A 25,243-nucleotide genomic window follows, 5' to 3' on the forward strand; every position below is an offset into this window, starting at 1 on the left:
GAGAACGCGGGAGGGGTCTCCTCCACCAATCAGCGAGCACCAGGGAAACGAGAGCCAATCCGGTAGTGCGCTCGGGCTCGCGCGGACCGTTATCGCGGGCGGTTGTTCTCCCCTCAGCGCCGCCATTTTGAGTGGGCTCGGCTGTTGTTTTGTATGCTGAGGAGATCGGTCGGTGACGCCTGCATCTGTCCTTCTTCGGGTGAATAATTTCTGAGTCCATGTAGAAAAGTTATCCGAAAACCTAGTGTACCTTTTAAGTTCTTGGTGCAGTGATGTGTTGTGTTAAGTTCACAGAACTAAAATGGAACTTTTGTGGTACCTAAAGTAGGAGCTATGCTAAATGTCAAAAAGCATTTTTTTTTTAGTGTGTTGCTTTTTGCTAGCCAGCACAGGTTTGTACAGATAGACTAATAAATCAAAATTGCACTTCTCTTCCATTTTGCTTCCTCTCTGCTATTAGGTTGCTCCCAGAGTTATGTAATTTTACACTTTATCTAGAAAAAGAGTGATGGCAGGATGACTCATAGTAAGACTGCACTTATGTATTCCATTTATAGTGCATATCTTGGCACATTAGCAATAGAAATATGTGCATTAACCACCCAAGGTCAGCGAGGGGGCATGAAAGAGCCTGGAAGATGTCTGTGAGAGCCTGTACTAACCTGTGCTGACTTTAGGGATGTTGGTTCATCACTAACCACCATTAAACCATTTTCGTTTGCATACCTGAGGGTTCTGTGCTGATACCATTAATCCTAAATGTGAGTGTTGCTACTGCCAGCGGCACGTGCTTGGCCAAGGTGAGGCTTGGCTAAATAGTCATGTTACTGTTAAATTAAACAGAACAAAAAAAAAAATGTGTATTCTTTTGTTGATGATGTTTTGTTTGTTTGTTTGATTTTTTTGTGTGTGTGTTTGTGTCTTCTTGTTGCCTTTATAGTTTGCCATTTTGTTGCCAGCTTTGTTTATATGTGTAAGGTTAAAATGGCCTGAGTAACTACTGTCTCATCTGAAATAAAGCCTCTGGGTACAAGGTTAACTTGTTACTTAACCTGGGATGGTTCAGTCTGTTAGAAAACGATAGATCGGCATTTATGTCATGTAGCAGTTGTGTTGTCTTCTGTCTGGTATTACAACCCAAAAGCCAGGCTAGTATCTGAGGAACCATTTTCCTAATAAACAATTTTAGGATGTTTTTCAAAAAGAAGGTGTTTATCTGAATGTTTTGCAGATAGGGGAGCACAGGCAGAAAGGCATTAAATGACTTGACAAGGTCATCTAGAAAAAAATCAGTAATGGAACAGGGAATAGAGCGTGGGCCTCCAGCTGCCAGTTGCTTTCTCTAATCACTGTTTTCCCATGAGGATTTCTCAAATTCTGCTTGTCAAATGTTCAGAGTTGGCTTGTAAACTTGGGACTTTCTTGGAAACTACAGAAGAAAGTAATATAAATGTCAGGGAAGAATAGTATGAATACATGTATTGAATCAATTTTCCCCTAATTCAGCAGAAGTTATAGAAAATGGTTTGTTTGCAGCATCTTCTAGTGTCTAGTTTTCCAAGAGTGATTTATGGCAGATGTGCTAAAAGATTCTGGAGGAGGAAAACAAAAGCTCCGTATTTTAACAAAGCAAAAATTTCAAAATGTGGTTTTGAAAGTGGGAGAAGTAAACTAAGAGCATCGTATACTTTTATCAAACCTTTTAAAAATAACACTATTGATGTTATGAAAAGAAGGAATTATTAGCAGGACAGATGGCCGGTTGCAGTGTAGAAAAAGGGTATGCAAATTCTTTCCTTCCCAGCCTTGTTAGGGTACCTCAATTTTTTTATGCAGTGCTTGCATTTTTTATTTAGATCTTTGTAGTCTAAATACAGTTGCCAGTGCAACTCATCAGTGATTGTGCAGTATCTCATATTGCTCTTGTCTAGAGATATCAGTCACAACCACACATAGTTTTGATGTGGAACCTTAATGTGACTTTAGCACTGCTTACTTTTCCAATCATAGTTTTTGTTTGACAAGGGTTTGCTTCCTGTTTTACAGTAGTGTGTTAAGATTTTATATGTGTGTAGGGTAAGGTGTGATCCAGGAGAAATAACAAGTGTGAAGTGGAAATACAGGCATGCTCTTGCTGATTCTGATTTCTTTGGGGATTGCATGATAATTTTGTGTTCATAGAGTAAAGATGTAGAAAGATTGTTAAAATGTTAATTTTTATTTATTTATTTATTTATTTATTTTCAAAAGGTGAATAAGTTTGCCAATTTTCTTTTATTTTTCTTTCCTAAGTTTCAGTATAGAATACAGAAAAAAGAAGACTAGCAAGTGAGCCTGACAGGTTAATATGTGCTTCATCAGAGATGAGATAGTAAATCGCACGTATGTGCTCAGGGTTTATCATTGTGGTGTACCTCAGGTTTGCTTGACACTTTGCAGATGGTAGCAGTAAAAGTTAATTCTCTCCCTGCGAGTGTGTAGCGCTGTTACTGAGTTTTTTTGGGAAGCCTTCATGGGTATATAGTATCTGACAAGCTAAAACAGTTCTGTAAAAGGCAGTAGTATATAGAAAGTAAGCATTCCTATTGTCCTCATAAAATGGCCTTTTCTGTTAATTCGAGGAAGGGAAAGATGTCTGGAAGGTGAAAGCTATTTTAAAAATGGTTTGGGTTGGGACACTTTAAATAATTTAATCCCTTAAAGTGGCAAGTTCCTTAAACAGGTGAGATTTATAATTCTTTCCCTCTCTTGTCAAATCACTGTGTGGCTTACCCCCGTCTTTTACTCCATCACATGGTACCGGCTGGATTTTGCTGAGGTGTTGGTCTGGTAATATGTCAGTCTGGGTGTTATGTTTCAGTCAGCCAGCAATCTGCTCATCAGTTTCCATCAAGAAAAAACAGGTAACATATTTTCTGTTTGAAACATTAAAAAAAGCTAAACAGCAGTTATAATTGAGTGCATTTAATAATCCACACAGTGCCTCTAAGGTCTAAAGTGAAAGGGAGCCTATTGGTACGGCTGATTTATCTTCATGAAGGAGGATTGTTAATGATCTCTTGCATCTCTGTTAACTCTATTATTTTCTTCTCAACTTCTTTTGTTCCCCATCTTCTTTTGTTGTTTCAAGTGTACCTTACCTTCATCAATTTGCTTGTTTCAAGTACTTCATTTCATTTTTACTAGTCTCCTTACAACCTCACCCAGCCACCTTCATGGTCAGGACTTCAAATTTATTCTCTCTGCAACTGTTGCTTGTAGGGCTTAGTGACCAATCTACTTTGTTACCAAATGCGTGCTGCCTATTGATATGTGTAGATATTAAATGTACAAGGAAATGCTACAGAGAAGAGAGACTGTTAAACAATAAATGTTTTTCTGTCTTGCAACTTGAACATACCCTGATTTAAAAATAATCCCACTAGCTCAATTTTTCCTTGTAAATGTTCCTGAAAATTGCAGTCTGGTACTTCCCAAGAAAACTTTTCAACCATTAGTGTTCTTTTGATTGCATGTTAATGTCATTGCCAAAACAGCTGTGTCCATTCAATTCAGAAAGATGTCCTTTTACTTTACTTTTGTAATTTTCCCCTGGTTTTGTTTGCTATTTTGCTATTTATATATGTGCTTTCATTTTGCAATTTGTTCTTCTTGTGGTCTTAGGCTGTTGTAGCATGTGGAAAAATTAAAATACAAAGGTTAAAATGCAGGGTCTTTACCTTGTTGAATATTTAAAGCTTTTTGTTTTAGAGAGCCAGAAACAGAGAGGTGCAAGCAGGAAGAGAGATCTGTTCCTGCACAATATGGATTTGATAATGTGCTAAAAATTGTTTTTCCTCAGAGAAGATGAGAATAGATTTGTTACTGTTTGAGAGTAGGGCAAAATGATGTGTACTAGCCTGGATTGTCCAGAATACATGACTGTTGGTTTTGGTCCTAGTGTTGTGTTTTTTTTTTTTAAAGCAATTTACAGTGTTAATTGTAATACTGATGGTGGTGATAACAGCAATAACTTTCTTACTAAGTTTGAGTGTATGTTTGCCAAAAGTGCCCGCTTTCACAAGTTGGACAAGTAATGTATTAACAAAATAGGGGCTACCAGATGCATGAAATGGATAGAATTAGTGACCAAAGCTGCTTCCTATCCATTCTGAAGGTTTCCCAGTGGTACTGACAGCTTACCATCCTCTTTTATCCAGCTGGAGGGATAAATAGAATTACTCACAGTGGCATATATAACAGGCTAGTGAAAATGTTCTATTCAGAACACTTGATTTATGGCTTTGATTTTTATAATAAACTGTGTTACCTTATGCTCAAGTTGCTTTGTTAGTAGCTGTGTGACTTCCTCTGAAACTGACAGGTTCATTTCCATTAATCAATGTCTCACATAGTTAATTGGTCCTTCTTTCATCTGAATGTGATCTGACAGTCAGAAGCCTTGCTGCTCAGATTTCTCAGTGCTAATGAAATTACAGCATCTCAGTATTTGATTATTACATAGCAGTTCTGTATCCATCACAAGAATGTCTTCATGCAGGTCTGTCAACATATGTCAGCATAGAGAGAGATGAACTCAGAGGTTGCAGCAGTTTGAAGCCAAGTGCCATGTGATGCTGCAGGCCCACTGTGATGGCCTCTGCTGTCCTAAGGAGTGTCAGAAGTTCACACACCTGCTGAGAGACCTCTTTTCCCAGCTGTTGAGCTGCAGCCATTGAATCTTCCTCATGATTTTTATCCTGTTTCACTTTTTTCCTTGTTGAATTGTATGCCTTGCAATGAGTTTTAAATTTCTAAGTGGAAAAAAAGGAAACAAATTGGACTATTTTCTGAGTGACAAGATTTCACTCCTGCCTTACAAAATAGCAAAAGTCTGACTTGAATTAGGCATCAGGCTGAGATTGATTTTGCAGATAGACTTCAGAGTTGCTCTTTTTGGTGGTCATATCAAGATTAATAATTGATGGATGTTCTGCCATTGAGGCAGCGCAAGAATTAAGTGATCCTTCTGGCTTAGGGTCTTCCAGAATTTTTAAGCAGTTGATCCTTCTTGTTCTCAAAATCAAAACATTTCCTCCAAAGAAATTTTCTTTCCAGAAGTTTGTCTGCATGTGTCTCCAGAAATTGTTTCCATAAGTACGCATGCTGTTGCCGTTTATCTAATGGTGATGTTCCTAACTTGTCAAGCACTATATATCTAAATGACATTTTCATCTTACTCCCTAAATCATTTTATTTGTTTCCCGTTGAGGGTGCTTGAAGTTCACATGGAAGCTGTGGAATCTCATATAGCAGTGTATGTGATGTGGACATTAAATTATGTGACTCAAAACTAGCCATTTAGTTCTACCATTTATGTATTTTGATTACAGTAAGATTTGCTAGAGAGTTTTGGGTTGAGCCAGGAGCTTCAAATAAGTACGCAGATGTAGTTGTCAAAAAACAGCTTATCTACATGAGGTCTCTCTGGCCAGAAGTGCAAGAGCCCTGTGCCGGTTCTTTAGTGAGCAGCCAGTAGAAAAGAGCTTGTCCACTATCAACAGGGACAAACAAAAAAAAAAAACAAAACCAAAAACAGTGTAGCTGAATTAGCTTGAAGATCCTTGATTTAGTGATGTCTTTGGCCTCATCATGTGTTTTGAGACTCTGTTCTCTAAAGCCTTAGGCTTTTTCTAGTGAAGGGTCCCATTTATTCAAAGCACAATTTATTTATGTTCTTTCTTCCCTTTTTAGTTTTCCAACTTCCCTCATATGGCATAGATGAAAGTGCTTCTGCCTCACAAGTTTTCTGTTTGCAATAATAATAATAAAAACCCTTCACTGTCAGTGCCTCCGTTTTGCTGAGTGCCTTTCATTTTCCATGACCTTGAAAGCGTAAGGGCGTTTATTAATTAATTCAAATTTACAGATGGGTGGAAGAGAGAACTGCAGATTGGAGATAAGCCATTTGTTGTATGCCCCTTTTTTGATGAGGATTGTTGGAGGAGAAACAGTCCTTTTCATTGCCAAGTTTTCCCATCCACGGATGGGCTATGATAAACCCAAAACCACCAGAAAAACCTCTGTGCGCAATTATGTCTCTAGGCATCCAGAAGCATGCAGAGTTTAATATTTGTAAGCTTGGCCTAACAAAATGTTTCTCTTTTCCTACAAACTTTGCCTCTCTTGGCAAAGCTGCTTGCAAGAAAATCTTCAGTGACACAATTCCAGAATTACCTGGGCAATCTACTCTTGTGCAGAACTATCTTCACCATTTGAAAGCATTTGATAATGTCTGAATGGGTCTCACTTGCTGCCATGTAAAGCCATTATGTTTTGCCCTGTCCACCAGAGGTGTGGAAAATAGTCTTTAGCTTCCAGCCTCTTATTCTGTACATTTAGCGTGCTATATGCCTGCCCAGCATCACTGCTGTTGTGACAAAGTGGTGATTTGATGCTGGTTTTGACATCTCTTTGTGAGGAGAGAGGGTGATGGAAGAGTGGCAGCAGCACGATGAGGTGGCAGTGCAGTTTAGTGCTCCCAGATGGTCTGAAGTGAAGACAGAAGTCAGCCAGGGTGTCCTCGGGATTGCTGAGACACTGCGAGCTGGATGGGGCAGCAGTGATAATGTGAGTGCGTATCAGTACTGCAGTCTGACACGCAACCTGGGCTATGTGCCCTACCAGAAGGAGTCTGTAATCCCCTAACATCCCACACAGTTAAGGAAACAAGCAGCAGAACACTATTTAATTTACTTGTTCATTCTCCCCCATGTTTTATATTGATATGAATAGCATTACGGGAGCAGGACTGTGCTTATATAACAAAATATTTTCCTTCAGATCAAGGTTAATGCAGATGCTCATATCTACCACGTGTAAACTGGAGGTCTGCAGCAGGATACAAGTAACTTCCATGAAAATTGGCTATATCCTGTGCCAGGAGCCTATGAGCTAGGGAATGAAATATCAGGTATTTGTCACATTCCCAAATAATGTAATATTAGATACTGGAAACACTCCCATCTCAGTAAAGATGGCAGTATGTGGAGGAGAAGAATATTGATCAGAAGCATGCAGTGCTACATAGGAAATCTTTCTTTCTGCTAAAAGCCTAAACCAAAACGTAAAGACCCATTCCTTCCCTAGCCCTGAAGGACTTTTGCTTTGACATTAGACTGCATGTGATGCAGCACAAAAAGTGTGCTATGCTGTAATGTACACTATAGTTTTTTTGTTAATTTGAGTATGTATGATTCTTTTTTTTCCCTGTCAGCTCTTTGGGCTGGGTTCCCATTAGCCCCATATTGAAATCTCATTGGTAATGGTAGATTGAAACAGCGTAAGTCAGACATTCAAAACAAGGGTATATTCTGTTGAATATCTTTTTCCAATCAGTGGCAGGCATACATGTATAATCTGTCCCTATTCTTCAGTGCTGTCTTCCTGTGTATCATGAGAAACTCACCTGTGAAGCTGTGATTTGGCAAACTAACCAACCAGTTAACTTTCCGGAAAGGAGGAAGCAGCATTTTTGTCTCACATGCATCAAGTAATCACACATTTCAGATACTGCTATGCCTAGGTGAGAAAACTCTATTATCATCCATAGTAATGGATGTTTGTTTTTCTTTTTGAACTGCAGCAGAAGCAGAGCTCAGGGGACAAAGTATATAAGCATCTTTCATTTTCTGAGGTTATTGAATATGTTTCTGAAGCCTTCCTAAAACAAGACATACGCTGTACATTCAAATTGGTGATTCAGGGCCCAGAAAACAGCATTTTTTTCCCTAATGAAAGCTTAGAAAAAGCTCCATTTCTTATACAAGAACAAATCCTTGTAAGCCAATACCCCTGGCTAACAGTGGCTGGTTAGGAAGCATATGAAGCGAAGTGAGGAGGATATAATAACACTTTCCTAGTGCCTTTTCTTGGTCTACAGAGATTTCTGCATAAGGAGTTCCTAAACCAGGGTTGTTGTCTTCCTAGTTTTTCCTCAATAGATTTGTTCTTTTGAAATCATCTTACCTTTTTCTTTTGTATCCTTATTAAATGAGGTGACCAAAGCATGTACGATATTCAGTGTGCAGAATACACCAGTAAAAAAACACATGGTGGTAACAATTTTTCTGCTCTGGTTCTAGTAATTCCTAATATATCAATTGCGTCTTAAAAACTAGTGTGTACTGAGCTGTCATTTCCTTAGGATTGCCTGAGGTAACCCCATGATCTTCTTCCTTAGTGGTAATTGTTACCTGAAAGTACCTCTCTGTATAAGCAAAGCTAGGGTGGTTGTTTTCCCCATGTATATAGCTTTATAAACATTCAGTTTCTCCTGTCAGTTTTATTGCCTAGCTGCAGGGATTCACTGTGACTAGCAATCATTCCACTGATGTTTTCAAGTGTGTCTCAAACCCATGTACAATAAATGAAAAGCCGGTACCTGAGCTGAGATACTTCAGGAACTCTTGGATAGTGGGAGAGAGACTTGATGCAACCACTCTGTTTCAGTAACAGCAACTGTCCCCTGTGAAGTCAGGTTACCCTGTAATGTGAGGGAACTAATGAGCTGCTGAAGGAAGTAGAGGACAAGTGCTGTCTTCCATACTGCTGCCTCCTTGCTCCAGGATTTGTGTCTGCAAATCACATCTATAAGTGCTGGAGAGGCCTGGGATGATGGCTTTATGCAACGTGTACAGTGTAAGACCATGTGTTCGGTGCCTGAAATAGCAATTACCTGGAAGACACCAGACAAACAGAAGTCTGGGTTTCTGGTATTAATAAATTATGATTAGTCAATTATGATTTGCTACTGAATTACAGTATTTGCTTACTCTATTTCCTTTTACTCTGAAGATCCATTGGAAGCCTCTGAAGAAATGGGTTTTATGCTTTGGCCTGTAGCTTGCTAACTGTAGGCTAAGTAAGTGGGCTAGGTAACGCAAGTTTGGGGATGTGGGTCTTCTGCTGAAAACCCCCCAGTACTCTCCATAGGAAGAGTACCTGGCCATCATCTTAGCCTATCAATTCATAAAAGAAGCAAAAGGCAAAAAAAATGAATTTTTCATGTCAGACTTTGGCCAAGGTCTTCTACCAGTGAAACCTTTGGCTTCTACTCAACATACAGAAATGCTGTTATCTAAAATGCGTCCTTTGATGCTTATGGACTGCCACTCTGCAAAGCATAATTAGGGCTAGTGTGTAAATACCCTATAACAAAGCTGGACACCTATCAACCTGAGCAGCCTCCAAGTGTGAATATCTCTCTTATGTTCCCTTTTGACACAGGTGGCCAGACATAATCATCTCCATTGCAACTGATATCACTGAGGAGCAGTTGCCAAATAGGCAAGCCTGATTAAGTTTTGGCTATTTTGTCAAGCTATGCTTTTAAAATAACTGAAACAACCCACTTTCATCTCTGTGCCTGCCTTGGACAAGAACTGGTTTTGTTTTACCATGTTTTATGGAGCAAAACTTAGTGTCAGCATTTCATAAATATGGAATGTCTTTTCCATGCTCTAAGTTATGTTTTAATTTTAATACAGTAGGCAGTTGCTTAGTTCAGTCTAATTTAGTTGCTGCGTGAAAACTGAGAGGTATCTGTTGTCATTTTTTGCAGAACCTGGCTATGGCTCTGATCTTCTAGCAAATTCACAGCAGAATGGTTTTGCCAGCTTCAGCTGATTTCTTCTTGATATCTTTTGACAGAAGGTAAGAAGGAGAGCCTCTCTGTCTTATTTGTTGTTGTTAACACGAGACCTGAATAGACAGCGATGCAAATAAACACAATCTTAGTTGTTATTCTCAGCAAAAAATCAAGTATGATAGATGAAATGCCACCGGGGATAGAAGATACTTTGTTTTCCTATCTTAGCATTCCAGAGATGGGTTATTCACTAACATTTAATAACTGTCTGATGTCAATGGAAAACTAGATGTCATTTGGCATAAGCTATCACATTAATCAAGAAAAGTGTAATTTTAGAGACATTTCTGTTATCTGGCTGAAACTGAGGCTGAGGGTCAGAGTGGAAGGTTGGAGATCATTCTGAAGCTTCTTTTTCATGTGCTGCATAGCAATGTTTTTCAAATATAAACAAAAAACCCTTTCCAGAGACAAATGTTTTGACAGCTCTACCACACTTACTATAAAGTAAATCTAAAATGTCTTAATTGCAACAGTGTTAATGTCAAAAAGCTGGTTTGTGTCTATTTTCTAAGAGGCTGACAAAGAATACTCTTAACTCAAGGGGTAAAGGACTGGAAGGGAATGGTTTTCTGTGCTAAAATTTCCAGTGCCTCAGAGACTGTTCCATATTCTGTAGAGTAGTGTGACTGATTGAAAGCCACTGCTGTAGAGAATCTACAAATCACCTACAACTCTGACATTTCCTCCAAAAAGAAGATGGTTTTGATATGACGTCCACATATCCTTCACCATGTTTTTTTTCATGCTCCCTGGGTGGTCAGAGAAACCCCGTTGGAATGAATTGCGTAAATGCTACTGCACTGAATTACCTTCAAAACAAAATGAAGCTCACTGGTGTGCGGATGGGCTTTGTCTATTTGTCTTGGTAGTAACAGTCTAAAAGTTTTTGGTCTTTCTCTTTTTGATTTATACTTCTGGCCTTGAAAGTTCAGTTCCGCTGTATGTTCCAAGTTTTAATTCCATGTGGAAGGTACGATCCCATATAGAAGGGCAAGATGACCCTGCTTATGAGAGCTGCCCATTCCACTTGTAGATATCTCGCTAGTGGAGTAAAAAGCCAAAGAGGCTCGGTTCTTAAGATAGTAACATAGCAGCAATTTAAGAGTATTTGGCAATGTTAAAGGTCTTGTTGTACAGTGCACAGCAGAAAGTACTTTGCTTTTCAGTGTCAGTGCAGACTCACATGCTTGCAAGTAAAGTTAAACACACTCCATGTTTAGAAGAAATGATCCTTTTAGGCTGTCTGGGCTTTTCATTTACGTTTAAAGCAGCACAGCAAGGTAATGCAATCTGTAGCTTTTCTTCTCCAGCAGGTGTGAGTTCTGTAAGACCATTGTTTTGTAAGGTTTCGAAAAGCAACAAAGCAGAGGCTGCATTAATCAGAGGTTTTTGTAAAATGAAGAAAGATACATTATTTCAGATGTTGAAAGGTTTTATTCCTTTTAAGAAAAAGGTATAAAACTACAAAATGCAGAGCACACAATTATTGTACAGGCTCCTTTGCTATAGGGTGTTATCGATGCCAAAAGTTTCAATGTGTATGAAAAGTAATCAGGCAAATTCAAGACAAAGAAAACCTGTGATGGGCTGTTAAACATAGAGGTATCCTTGATAACCAGAAAGACCCTGAGCCATAGCTTGCTCGAAGCTTTGAGAGTAGAGCAAGGAAATGTTTTATTGGATTTTCTTGATTGTATGCTTTTCCCCAGAGATCTTTTACTGCACACTGTTCTCATGATTCCCTTCCTTAAGAACAGGCAGCAGACTTTCCCGAACGGAAGTAAGTGCCCCCTTTCTCCATCCCGCTCAAAAAGTGAGGAGAGGGGTGCAGCAAACAGACCATGGAGCAGTACTAAAATAAAGTTCACACAACATCAAATGAGCCATACATAATACTTAAGAAATCATTTCAAGCATAATACCCAGACACCAATCTTTATCAGTGCTAGGTTAGAAATAAATATTCATCCTTTAAGAAGGGGTGGATAAAATTCCTTTATTCATTCTTTAAAAAAAAAAAAAAAAAAGACAATGCAAATGTGAAAGAAACTCTCAGCATATCATGTACAGCAGCTGGGAAATGAGTACTGTGTGAATTTTGCACACTTGCACGTGCATCATTCATTCTCCTGGTGTACAGATGTTCAGCCTCTCTTACCTGCTCTAATAATAAGCCTTCAAGAAGCAAGAGCACACATCCTAAAACAACTTCTGTCACTTAATTGCCAAGTGACCTTTTCTACATTTGTCAAATCACTTAAGCCTGTTGGTTTTTAATACATCCCATGAAGTGCTACTTGATTTTCAGATACTTAGCTCTGAACTCCTCTCATCTCATACAACTTCATCACAGAATTACTATTTCCCCAAAGAAGGATTTCCAAATTATTGCCTGTTGTCAGAATGGAAAAAGATGAAACTGGGTAAATCCTTAGCTACATAAAATATGCTAGGAGGCAACTGTTAGGATCATGCTGGCTTATGCTTTAAAATCAGATTTTTGTCTTGGCTTAAACCAATTGAAAATCAGTGAGAGTGACCTTCAGAACCGGAGGGCAAGCTCCTAATTCAGCTAGGAGTGCTGGGCATGGGGAGGCACTGCTTGCAGTGTAGGCACTGTCAGTAGGATGGGAGAAAGTACGCCATGGACTGCAGTTTTCTACAGATCAGAAGAGATTCTTCTGCAGTTCTGTCTGATTTATACTGCTTTTTACACTGTAGGCACTTGCTAATCTGTTCATTGCACATCATGTGCCAGCAGGATTTTAGTGAAACATCCCCTGTAGTCTCTACCTATGAGGCAAAGATGACATACTGGGTCAGAAGCACATACCACAGGCAACTTTGGCTTGAGTCAGAATAGGGTGTCTTTGCCTGCAATATGATATATAAATGTGACTTTCCATTGCTGTCGTAGGAAATACAAGAATAATAGCCACTTACATTCATAATGTTAGCTGATCAGCCTCAAATGCAAGCGTATGGACTTAAACTGTCAGGAATTTTCTCCCATTCAGGCACATATAAAGCAGTCCTTTCACAACACTGTGTTTTTGATCAGTTTTTAGAAGTTGTATCATCTGCTCATAAATATGTAAATTGTTATTTTTTTCCATAAGAAAACGGTAATCAAGAATTTATAGGGGAGGGTTAAGGGTGCAATGAACTAGGTAGTTCTTAGTGCCTCAGCAGAGTGTTTGCTTATCTACAAGTACTACGGGACACCTTAGTTATGAAATAACGAGATTAAAAGGTTCTGTATAGCCTTGCCGTTAAGTACCTGTGGAATTAGCACCAGCAAGCAGCTACCCCCTTACTCCATTAAGGCTGCCTTGCTTGCGTTTTATAGACACCAGTGGACAATCTCCAGCTTCAAGAACATGGGTTCTTGTGCCAATTCATTACCTCTTTTGTTGTTCTAGAATGACAGTAGGCTCAGTGTGCACATATTTCCAAGCTCTAGTTTGCAAACGTAAGGGCTAGAAATGCAATTCTTTCTTGCAAGAGAGGTGGGAGTATTTGTCAGTGATGTGATGCGATGAACCAAGTACCTTATAACTTCTAAAGCTTAATCTGGGTAAGCAAGAGGGGTCATGAAACTTAATGTTGTTGAAGTGTAATTGCAGGGGTGTAGGAGAACAGCTGAGAAAGAAACATCCACAAAGGAGTTAGTCTAATAAATAAAAGACAAAATATTTCTCTATCTAGTCTTTTTGATGTGCTCTTTGAAACGGTGTGAAGATCCAGACGATACTGGCAAGTCATTGCTGATTAAAGAGAACAAGTCAGGGAGTTGAGGTTCCAGCTGATGCCTTTTCTTATATGAAAGTTTACAAATTCCATTAGTCATGTTAACTTCGGAATTGTTCTTGCTGACTTTCTCCGTTGAAGTGCATTGCTTGAAGATTGATACAGTAGAAGAAGTAATTATAAATTTGGCTCAGTTACACAGGAGCTACGTCTGATTGGATCTGTAGCTGTTCAATATTAATTCTTCCTTTTGCACAGTGAAAGGACACAATTTATTTTTACAGTTGTATTGAGATTTTTTGAGGATGTTTATCAGGTGAACCACTGAGTTGGAATCTTTTCACTGTACTAAGAAGCTGTTCTTTGTGAGCCTTCTTATGTGTGCAAACACCACAGAATTGAGACCTGAAGGCAAAATAAGGAAAAGGAACAAACTTTGTGTGGTGATCGCATTGCTTACCATACAGCTGGGTGACAGTCAGGTATGGTGAGGAGGGTAGCACAGGAATCTGTGTAACAGACTTGTGTGCTGTGCTAGGGAACAGGCAGTGTCCTGGCTTGATTTGGAGCTGTGACAGGGAGATAAGGGGTGTTCTAGAGTTGCCATCTACACTCCTCAGGAGTCCTACATTTTGCACGGTACCCTGTTTGCTTTTCTGCCCATTGCCTGCATCCAGCTGTTGGGCATGCAAAAGCAAATGGTGTTTGCTCCCAGCCAGTGAGCTAAAACACAGTTGGGTACCTGCTTAGTGCTCATCTAGTGTAAGAGTAGTGCTCACTCCTGCCATAACTATTATTTAATGAGATATTTTTACTCCAAAGGCATAGTCAGAAAAGGCTAACTTGTTCTACCATGTATGGCAAATGGACCAATCTGCTGAGCCACCTGGAAGGCTTCTGGTTGTAAGGCTCTTTCCTCAGAGCAATTGTAATTTGAATTGACATGCCGTTAGCTAAGCACATGGCACACTGGGCAGTAATATCTCTGCAGGTTGTGGATTGCTAACACACAAACAGGGCCTCTAGTGAGAACCAGTTTGCCTCTTCCACACAGGAAGAGCACACAGAAGTTTGGTTTGTGTAGGACTTGCTTTTGTCACCCAGAGCTGAGCAGTCATAACAGGTCAGTTACTCAAAGAGAGCAAAAGTATGGAGGACACGTTTTATCTGTCTGGGAAGAGTTTGGGCCCTGAATTACTACTTGCTGCTTGAGACGGACACAAGTGAATGTGCAGCTTGGAGGGTGCTGTCTAGACCTAGGCTATAGCTAAAACAGTGTACATGTTACATAGCATTATTATTTTAAAAATAATTTAACTGAAGTAATACCAGTCTTTAACATCTACTGAATTTAATTCTCAAATTGCTTCAGCATGTTTGCACAGTTTACATGCACTTGATTTTGAGTTAACATATGTTAGGTTGTACAACTTCTTGTGCATGCACCAGCTACCTGCATAATACTTGCCTCGCCGTGTCATCTGGGTGACTTCTTGCTTTGGCACTTGCTATTGTATGCATAGTGATAGGCTTCTGTCAGTATTTGTAGTTCAGAAAAAAAAATAGGCCAACACCTACTAGCATTTCTCCCACAAAGATAATGTACATTGTACAGCTGTCCTAGATTCTCTGAAGGCATAGAGACCGTTTCATTCATCTCTTCCTCACTGAAGGGTGAGAAGTCGTATCTGGCTAAGGCAAACCTTCCAGAAGAGCAACCTCTCCTGATACAAAGTTGTTTAACAACTGAAAATTCAGCCTCTCCTCTCTCAGTTTGTTCTGCCAGTTAATCAGCTTGCTTTTAAAATGTACTCTCTATTTATCTCCCACTTACTTGGAGACGTTGTTATTTTTATGTGTTGCAGTGCTCACTTACAAAGCTCTTTAGTTGTTAGCATAATGCCTTTTCATAAATAATCACCTCATCTCTTGATACCCTTTTAAGATAAATTAAACATACTGAACTCTTCCCTTACTTTAGGGATTTCTCCCAGATCTTTCCATTTCCTCCTCACTACATAGCTGCTTATAGCCCACGGTTACAAAAGCCTTGAGAGCCCATGCAGACAGGCAGTCCTTTTCAGGTTCTCTGCTTTGTCAGGAAATAACTCTTTGATCTGTAGGCACTTCTAGACTTTGCTTCTATGTGCATGACCTTGCACATTGCTGTATTAAAGCAGACACTGTTAAATCACTTCAATTTACGGAAGTGCTGTGTTTTGCTGACAGAAATCATTATTACTTGCCAATCTTTGTGTCATTCACAAAAGGAATTGGTAGAGATTCTGCATGTATGTGGATCCTCAGGAACTAAGTTTTGCGTGTGTTTGTGTGTTTATCTGTGTACGAGTGTGTGTTTGGTTGTTTCATTATCGCCATTAAATGTGAGCCGTTATTTCTGGTGTCTTTTTCCCTATATCAACTTTGACAACTCCACTGAGATGGGTGTTCTTGGAAATCAATTTCTTTATTCCTGTTGTGTTTTAAGAATAGTGAGGTCTAACTTGTACTCCAAATTCTTTGTCTGTAAGAAGCCATGTGGTGAAGCTTTGCCAAATGGAAAATGCACGCTCCCAGGAAAGCAGCAACACCTACATTTTGTTGGGTTTGTGTATTGCTTGTACAAATGGATGCAGCCTAGGTGTTAGTTTTTACTAAATTGTGAACAAGGGAGTAGTTTGACTTGATTCACTCAATTTGTAGCAATCTCTCCATGGTCTAAAATACTGTCAAAAATCTCAGCAATCCATATCCCGCCTCCAAAAACATGCATTCATTGAGTTTAAAATGATTTCCAGTTAATTTTGTGTTCAGAGTTTGGTGAACTGCTATGTTAGCTGCAATTTGAGCTGTTTTATTATATACTGTATATCTGCAGTAGTTTTATTCTGTACTGTATATCTGCAGCAATACAAAGGTAAGTCAATAGAATTCTGGTCTTTTTTGGCTCAGACTTTTTGTTGAACTAATGTATGTGCCCCAGATGTGCAATCATATCTTGAAAATAGGTAGCCTAAGGCACTTTATGCCTGCTGAAGCACAGAACTGTTCCTACAAAGTGGAGGGAAATTATAGGGTGGTAATTTCTCAGGCATTATGGATACGAGGGCAAGAGTAAAGACAATAAAAATCTGCCTGTTGATAATGGTTGCTAGGCAGAGCAGGGTGATGGTCTCTGCCTTTCCTGCTTAGAGCCCTTTGGCCAGGGGTTCCTAATGTAGCTGGGAAAAGACTAATAGCAAATGAGGATCCTAGGACGCAGAGATATGGGAAACTGGGGGTCAACATCTGGTTTGCCACCAAACTATCTTGGTATGAAAAAGACTGTGTGTGTGTACACACATATAAATACTCCTCATCTCCTGTGGTGTACCCCCATCCTCCAGTCAGAAGATGGAAGGGATACTACTCTCTTTTATGGTCATTTTAGCATTTCTCTCTCCATGAATTCACAGTTGTGTTGCATTCCTGTAGCAAGGGGGTGGAGGGCCATGAGACTCCATAGATTAAAGCTGTTTCCTAAGTAATGCTAAATTATTTTAGGATTAGGAAATGTCAGGAATTTCTACCAAGAACATACCGTTTCATTCCCTGTGTAATATCTTTTCAGCCTGGAGAAGAGGAGGCTCAGGGGTGACCTTATAGCATTCTACAGGTACCTTAAAGGAGGCTGTAGCGTGCTGGCGGTTGGTCTATTCTCCCATGTGCCTGGTGACAGGATGAGGGGGAATGGGCTCAAGTTGCACCAGGGGAGGTTTAGGTTGGATATTAGGAAAAACTTCTTTACTGAAAGGGTTGTTAGGCATTGGAATGCGCTGCCCAGGGAAGTGGTGGAGTCACCATCCCTGGAGGTCTTTAGAAGACATTTAGATGTAGAGCTTAGTGATATGGCTTAGTGGAGGACTGGTTAGTGCTAAGTCAGAGGTTGAACTATGTGATCTCAGAGGTCTCTTCCAACCTAGATGATTTTGTGATCTTTTCCTAGTATAGAAATGGCTGCAGTCAGTCAGAAGCAGCTTCTATACCTCGGCTCACTAAACACCATAGCTGTGCAGAAATCCTGAGTAATTGTGGTACATGCTTTAACCCTACTTTTCAAAGCAATAAGGGGAGGATATCTACCAAGGCTGCAGTGTATTCCTGTGGGACATGGCAACTTCTGCACAGTGTAGCAGAGGACATGTGTCCACAGAGTCAGAATTAATCAAGAAGGTTATTGACCAAGGTTTCCTTGTGAATGGGAAAATCCTTTCATAAAGAAAACTGTTACCCCTAAAAAGCCCACATGAGGCTCATGTACTCTGAGCTGTTGTTAGTGCAGTTAAAAGAAGTTAGAAAAGCATTTGTGAACTTCTGCATTTTGTGGTATTGCATAGTTGCAACTCAATATGGAGAAGACTCATTTTATTTAGGAAAGTTAATTCTGTAAAAAGCACATAAGCAACAGATGTTACTCGTAGTGCTCAAAACACTGTTGAAAGATATTTTGGTGCAGAGTGATGGATGTAGTGTAGATATGCAGAATTCACTTAATTCGGTAAGATTGTGCATTAAGACTGCTTAATTCAGTAAGAATGTGCATTGAAACTGCTTGAGTGCAGTGCAGAGGTAAGGTCCCCTTAGCAGTTGCCTTTCTGGTGCTCTGTTAAGAGCACTGAAGTCAGTGGGAAGACATGCAGCTGTTAAAAGCTGTGGAGAGGTAACTGTCTCCTCTCTGAAGTTCCAAAATCCTGCTTTTGCAACTGTTGAAAAGCTCTGCTCCTGACTCATAAAGGCTTTTTTTTTTTTTTTATGACAGTTTCTGGCAGGTATGTTTTGATGGGCAGAGCAATGTGTACTTCTGGAAAGAATAGATAGCTGTGAACACTATTCAGTCCTGTTCTGGTGCTACAACAGGACTAGATACATCTGCACAAAGTGTTACAGCTGTTAACGGAATTGGTGTGATTGCAGGGAGCCTTGTTACTGTCTGGGTATGTAGAAGAGTTTACTGCTTATAGTGGTCATTATACAAGAAAGTGCTTAATAAAGTCCCAATGAAGAATTATTTTATTTTATTTATTTTTTTACTTTTCCTGCCTTCTTGTTTCTGTACTGGACGTCTAAATAGAATATAGAGAGGACTCGGTGAAAAATCAAGAAATTTTGTACATTTGCTTGCTAGAAGATGTGCTAAGCATATGTTATATTCTGAAATGCATTGACTCTGAATTCCTGACGCTACTTTCTAGGAACATCAAGCCCCTGTAGAGATTATCTGTTAAGGTGCCAGGTGGTGTTAGGAATTTCATGGTTACTGGAAGGATGGTGTTGGGAATCTCATTGTTAGTACAAGTTCAAAAACTCAGGGCATAGAGCCATGGGAAAGAAACCATTTCAGAGGGTTTTTTTTTTTTTTTTTGTCATCAGAAAGCCAAGGATTAGGCTATGGGAGTTTTGAACTTCAAGTACAATCCAGTATTTCATATACATAAATGCTAGATATAACTGGAATGTCACAAATTCTTCAGTAGCAATACTATATTAAACTCCATGAATACATAAATCAGCTAGATGTGAAGTTACTCATGTTGTTGTTAGTGGCATTACTCGTTTTCTCAGTGTGAAATCTGAGAGAATCCATTTTACTTGGGCAGATCTTATGATCAAGTAATATTTTTTTGAGTAAAATCTATATTTTTAGATAAACTACAGTTGTCAAGGCAAAGAATAAATAATAGGCAAACCCATTGGTTGCACAACACAGCACAGCTGTAAGGCATAGTGCGAGCACAAACATATAACTGGACCTTTAAAAGTACTGGCAAGTCCTCTGTTCTGCAAGTAACCTGCCTTCAGGAGGAGGGTGCTGGTGACTGAATGGTTGCTTGTTTGCAACAGATCGCAACAGATCTTTTCCAAAGCAGAGTCAACCTTTGCTCTGAATATGAGTTTCAACTCTGTTGACAGTCTGAGTAAATACTCAGAAATTAATCCCAATGTCATCAGTGGAGTTATTCTAGAGCTTCTTATATTGGATCTATTTAAAAAAAAAATGTTGTCCTACCTTCTGTCAAAGTGTAATGAATCCAAATTGCCTTTGCCATCTGGAGAGGACTGTTGGATCATTTTTCTCATGTAAGTGAACAACCCATGGGTAGAAATCATATATTTTAAGTCTACCTCTGATCTTGTCAGTTGAAGCAGTTTAAATACAGTTTATTCACCGATATAGTTAGATCTCAATGTCTCTTTTCTTTTGAGTCTCAAAATATTTGGTATTTCTCTAATGGAGCGGCTTCCATGAACAGTATGAGGCAAACACCACAGATTCATTTTGCTATGTATTTGCGGGAAGGTAACATTTCAAGATGCAGAAAACCCCCAAATGAATTGTTAGGCAGGCACTGTTTTAAAACAGATCATTTGATTTTGAAGGCCTGGTTTAAAATAATTGCAGAGAGAGTAAGATGATCAGGTGAAAGGAAAGACATTCCTTAATAATATTGACTTGCTTTCTTTTGGAGCAATGAGGTAGGACACTAAAAGATTTTGAGGTGCCATTGGAGTCAAGGAAATAAAATTTTTCCTTTTGCAGTAACTTCCATTCCATTTATAGTCTGTGTTATTTGGCCTTGCTGGTCTTATGCCACAAGTTTGGTCTTAATGGGATGGGGGAAGGAGCGTGTAGGTATCTGTTGTGAAATTCCCAGCTTTGCTTTAGAAGGTTTCTATCTGTAGCCAAATGGAGCAATGTTTTATGATAGCTGTAGAGTCTGTAGAAAGACTAAATCCTTAGCACAGGTACCAAAAGCAAATAAATTCCTTATTTTCTAGGTATGAGGGTTGAGTACCTGGAGGCTGTGTGAAGCCTTGTTGCATGTGTCTGTCTATCTGAATGACAGTGGATGTGGTGTGTGAATAAGGGAAGTTTATTTTAAAAGTACAAATATTTAGATCAGGCACATCAAACAAGAAACCCTGAGATTGATGTGTACTTTTGTTCACTGGCTATATACATAAATACACATTTCTATGAATGTACACACACACGTGCATGTCTGTGTAGATTCTGGAAAGAGAACCGCAGATCTGAGCTTGTGTCTTGGTTGCCAGTTGGCCTGTGCGATTAGGAGATAGCATGGCTGAGACTCCAGATCACTGCTGGAGGTGGGTCCTTCTAGTTTCTGAGTGCTGCAACTTGTGTAGCTCAGCGCTGCCTCCTGGGTTGTGCAAGAGCTCAGCTCAGGGTGGGATGAGCTGTTCAGCAGCTTGATGTTGCTCACTGTGTTGGTACTAGCTAGGGCAATTTGCTCTACCCCAAATTAGTAGGTGGCTGAACAACAGGGGAATTGATATGCTACTGTCTAATACGCATCATACTTTGGAATCCTTTGTGAGTGCTGGTTCCAAAGCCCCACCTTGGTTTCGACCCAAGATAAAACGCTGTACTACCACTCTGAGGCTCAACTTGAGCTGAAAGACCAAGTTAGAGAAACAAATACTTGCTAGTAAATGAGCACAAAAGGAAATACACAGCATACTGAGACCAGCGGGGTGTACAGATTTTGTCAAAGCCAGATGGTATTATTGCATGTACTTCAAGGCTAATGTAAGCCTCAAACTCAAAAGAACCCCCCAAAAGCTTCACTTTGGGAGGGAGAAATGAGTAGAAAATATATGGTGTAGAAAACATCTTTTATCACAGTCTAATTATCAGTAGGATGCCTCTTTGTCCAAGTCTAATCATCATCATCAATTATACCTTTTCTCCCCAGAGCTGTTTACCATTTAAAAATATATATATATTTCCAGAGCTATATCTAGTAACAACAACAAGAAGAAAGGCAAAGAAACCCGACATTTTACCCTTCAGATACAGAGAAAAGGGATCTATTAGTGGTAGGGAATGCTATTTTAGAAGCATTACCACTGTCCCACTTATTCACTGGCCTGATCCATCCATCTACCTTTCAAAGACCTGTAACAATGGCAGGAAAAAAAAAAGCCTTTAGAAATATATGTGTGTCTTGCCTCTGTTTAATTGGTGTGTTGGGGAACTGAGCTCAAAAGACTTTTTTCCTTGTCAGTCTCTGTCCCTGTTCCTGCACTGCTGTGAGAGGCTGTCCTCGCCGTGTTCCTGCTGTGTGTGACACAATGCTCAGGCACAGCTGCAGAAGACTTTGGGTCCCTCTGCTGTATACTGCTGACACTGACAGCAGGAAGGAAGATGAACTGTTGAAAAAGCGTGGCTGCACATAATGTTTTGTAACTGCAGGAAGAGGTGTTACTTACTTCCAACTGCAGAGAAGAATTTAAGTGCTTCAAGGGCCGTAATCCCAAGTCTATCCAAGCCCTGCTCCACAGAAACCTGCTAGTGCTGCTGGCTGATTTTAAGGCTCTGCATTTCAGGTGCAGGCTGTGAGGGAGTTTGAACAGCACGAGGTTTGATCTAGTTTACATTGTTCTCGAAGCTGAAAGTTGCTGGGGTTCAGTGCACAAATTATGGCTTTTTTTTCTAGGAAAGCTTTAGAGCAAGAAAAGCAAATAGCTTATGAGTATGCCAAGGAGTCCCTCCAGAGTTAGATCTTCTCTGGCTCTAAGGCAAAGATGTACCCCAGTGTGATAGTTACAATTATGAAGCAAAGCAAATTTTCTAGTGTTTGGACTGGAAACCAAGATGGTATAGCCTCAGGGAAGTAATGAAACTGTATGACACTATCTGCAAGTTTGGGAGAGACTCCTCATCCTTGAAGTGGGGCAAGAAGGAGGATGTTAAGTTTCCTGGGAGGCAGACTGCTGTGAAAGTGAGCATTGCTGCAGTTTGCATGCTTGAGTAAGACATGACTACTGCTTGCTGTGAGCTCCTTTGCATTAGCAATGTTTTCTTCATTTTGTTGTACTGAGGTTTTGCAGTTGCATCACTCTAAAATCAATTGAACATGCAACCAACGCAAGGGAAGTGCATAAACCTCAGTGCATAAACTCATCCTTCAATGCTTTTAGTCAGGAGTACATTGCACTGGGAGCAGCTGCTGCCTACGTTGTGAAAAGCTTAATCTGGGAAAGTGAGGCACAAATGTCCTTTGGTTAATCACCCGCCTAAAACTTGTCCACGTTTTTTCTTTTTTTTTTTTTTTTTTAAGTTACAACACTTCTGCCGCATGTATAACATGCTCTGCACGTATTCAGGCAGAACAAACTTGTCCTATCCTTGCATGTGCATCTCAAAAAAGGGAGAAAGTTTAGTCTCAGTGGCTCATCCAGTTCTTAATTTGAGCCAGTTTTTGTCTAGGAACAGGGCTGAAATCATTTAATGCTTTCTATCCAGTAGTCAAGAAAAAACATTGATTCTGGCTCCCTACTGATGGGAGTTCGGTTTGGTATAGAGGCTCTGGTTACTGGTGCTATTTTCTAGTCACTCTTTTCTGACTTGATCCCACCTTCATGAGCCAACCTTTATCACATCCCAATCTTAGTTAGTTCTGAGACTATCATTTCATTTTGCTTTTGCCAATGGATAACAACTGCACAATAGAAGTGTGAGGAGAAGGAAATCTATGAGTGAGAAAGTAATAGTGGAAGAATTGTTACTTTAATACTTCTGCAAACATCCCCATCCCTTCTCATCTACATGCCCCTTGGCATTGCTGAGGGACGTCAGATGACCAAGTTTCAGGGAGAAGTGAGAGCAGGGCTGTTCTATGAGGAGAGAGAAGCCATCAGCTGGGGGAGACTACAGCAGAGGCAGCACCCTCTCCAACAGGACACAGATGTGTGCTACCTGAACTAAGCAAGCTGGTGACCAGAACAAGTTCCATCAACTGCCCAGCCATTGTCAAGCAAAGAACCAGTCAGGTCTGAGGTCAGTCCAGGAAAGCTAAAAAACAGCTCAGGAACAGGCAGGCCCACAGCAGGGTGCCCAGGCCAGAACTTAAATGGAAGTCCTGGAGATAAAGTAGAGGCTGTACGGGTGAGCCTGATGGGGTGATTAAAGCCTAAGTGGTGCACTGAGGTCTCTGGCACTATGAGCTGAAAGATGCAGTAATAGTCTGCCTTTAACAGCTGCTGGCTGGTATTGTGGATGCAGAGTTGCTGCTCCCTTAATTTGAGTGTAATGAAACTGCTAAAGCCAGTGTCAGCCTGACCATGGCAAGCAAGTCTCAGTAAAGCAATTGTGTTGTTTTCCAAAGTGTCATCACAAGTTAGTTTGAAATACAGCTTTGTCATCTTATTTCTTCAACTCCCATTTCCTGCAAATTCAGAAGATGGAATAAATGAAGAACACGTAATGATAAACTACTCTTCTTCACATTGTTGGGTGTCTGAAACACTGCAGACAGAAAGATGTCACTGTTACGGTGACAGTGAAGGATGATTGTTCCCCCACCCTCAACTCTAGTCATGGCAATCCAGCTGTTACATCTCCTTGTGTGATGTGTGCCAACTGCCATTCCTATAGCACCGGTGGAGGATTTGCATCTGACCATGAATTACTAACCAACTATTTGGAACCTTTTTCTAATGAAACAGAGCAACTACTTCTTATGTGCAGCAACTTGAAGTGGGTCTGTCTCTTTAATTCCTAATTAGTTTATTTTTGAGGCATCCAAAAAACTGATTTACGTACTAGCCACTGTCTTTGTATCTTGCAGGGTCTTCCATGGGCTGCAGCTTGACTGTTCCTCTAGATGTTGCATCTGGGCTTCTGCAACACACGATACTTCGCTCTAATTCAAGACTAAAATATTAAGCTCTTTGCCAAAAGAGAGATTCCATATTTCAGTTGGATGCCCCAGCTGAGCAACCAGTCCTTTTGGTCTCATGCAGGAGAAGCACCACAAAGTTGCTTGTTAAAGGAGAAACTGTTTTCTCATTTATGGCATGGTGAGGTGCTGTTTAGTCATGTCATTGTATCTACAACAGCTATTTTAAAATACTTTGCGTCAGATTCCTGAGAGTTAAAGGCAATCTGACAACATCTTGTGCCACAACTGGTCATCTTTGGGTTCCCTGCTTTGGCCATTCTTGGCGAGAGACCTTTGTGCTAATTTCCCCCTAATTCTCCTCTTCTAGCAAGCTGCAAAGGGCTGTGATCTGTACAGGTGGGATTTAAGATATAGATGCAAGTGGGAGCACTGACTTCCTTAAAGCTGACATATCTTCTCAGGAATGATCACTGTGATTCTCAGCCTCTTATTTTTTGACTATTTTTTTTTTTGATTTGAGACTTTGAAAGCAAGGATTTCTTCCACAGCTATGCCATGATCAACTTAGAAGCCTATCAGTCTCTTCTTTTTTGATGGAATGAATATCAGAAAGCAGTTGATCCCCAGGAATGTCTGTTAAGTATTTCACAACTGCAGCAGCATCTTCACAGACTTTATTCTTGTTGCTCAGTTAACATCTCTGAAGTTCTTACTGCTCTGTGATTCCTTTCTGCCTTACCCATAACCAGCCTTACTCGACAGGCAACTCTGTCACTTCTCTATTAAGCTCACAACATTTGCTCCTGAGTTACCACAACAGCAAGGATTACGTGACAAGCAAATGAAGAGCCAGTCAGATAATGGAGTTCTTAAAATGGGGATTACTGGTGCTGAAGATGTAATGGCCTCTTTGATGCTGTTACTATCTATAGCACAAATCCTTCTCAGTCTCTGGACTATTGACCTGACACACTGAAAAGGCTCCTTTGCAGTCCCTATTGTCCAAAGAAAGGGAAAAGCTTTGAGCACAGGCATCTTCAAGGCACAGGAAAAACACAAGGCCAAGAGATAAGCTTGGTAATTTGAAGGCATTTTATTTCTTTCAAGCACAATC

At 40.0% G+C, this 25,243-nt stretch overlaps 1 protein-coding gene across 9 annotated transcripts in view; it reads left to right on the top strand.

Annotated features, from left to right (window-relative positions):
- The first annotated feature begins 37 nt into the window (after positions 1 to 37).
- The window catches only part of HCN4 (hyperpolarization activated cyclic nucleotide gated potassium channel 4), a 156,311-nt gene continuing 131,105 nt past the window's right edge, over positions 38 to 25,243 (top strand). For 7 of the 9 annotated variants that reach the window (XM_072043372.1, XM_072043373.1, XM_072043374.1 and 4 more), the window contains exons 1-2: positions 150 to 199; positions 9,602 to 9,693. Coding sequence is in view for 2 of the 9 variants with exons in the window: in XM_038184865.2 (XP_038040793.1) it covers positions 9,644 to 9,693 (50 nt within the window). In the remaining 7 variants the exon portion in view is untranslated. Of the gene's footprint in view, positions 200 to 9,601; positions 9,694 to 25,243 lie in introns of all 9 variants that reach the window. The other 2 variants (XM_038184865.2, XM_038184864.2) reach the window with 2 other exon arrangements.

This window comes from Anas platyrhynchos, chromosome 11, assembly GCF_047663525.1.
Source record: "Anas platyrhynchos isolate ZD024472 breed Pekin duck chromosome 11, IASCAAS_PekinDuck_T2T, whole genome shotgun sequence".
In the NCBI taxonomy this organism is placed as follows: Eukaryota; Metazoa; Chordata; class Aves; order Anseriformes; family Anatidae; genus Anas; species Anas platyrhynchos.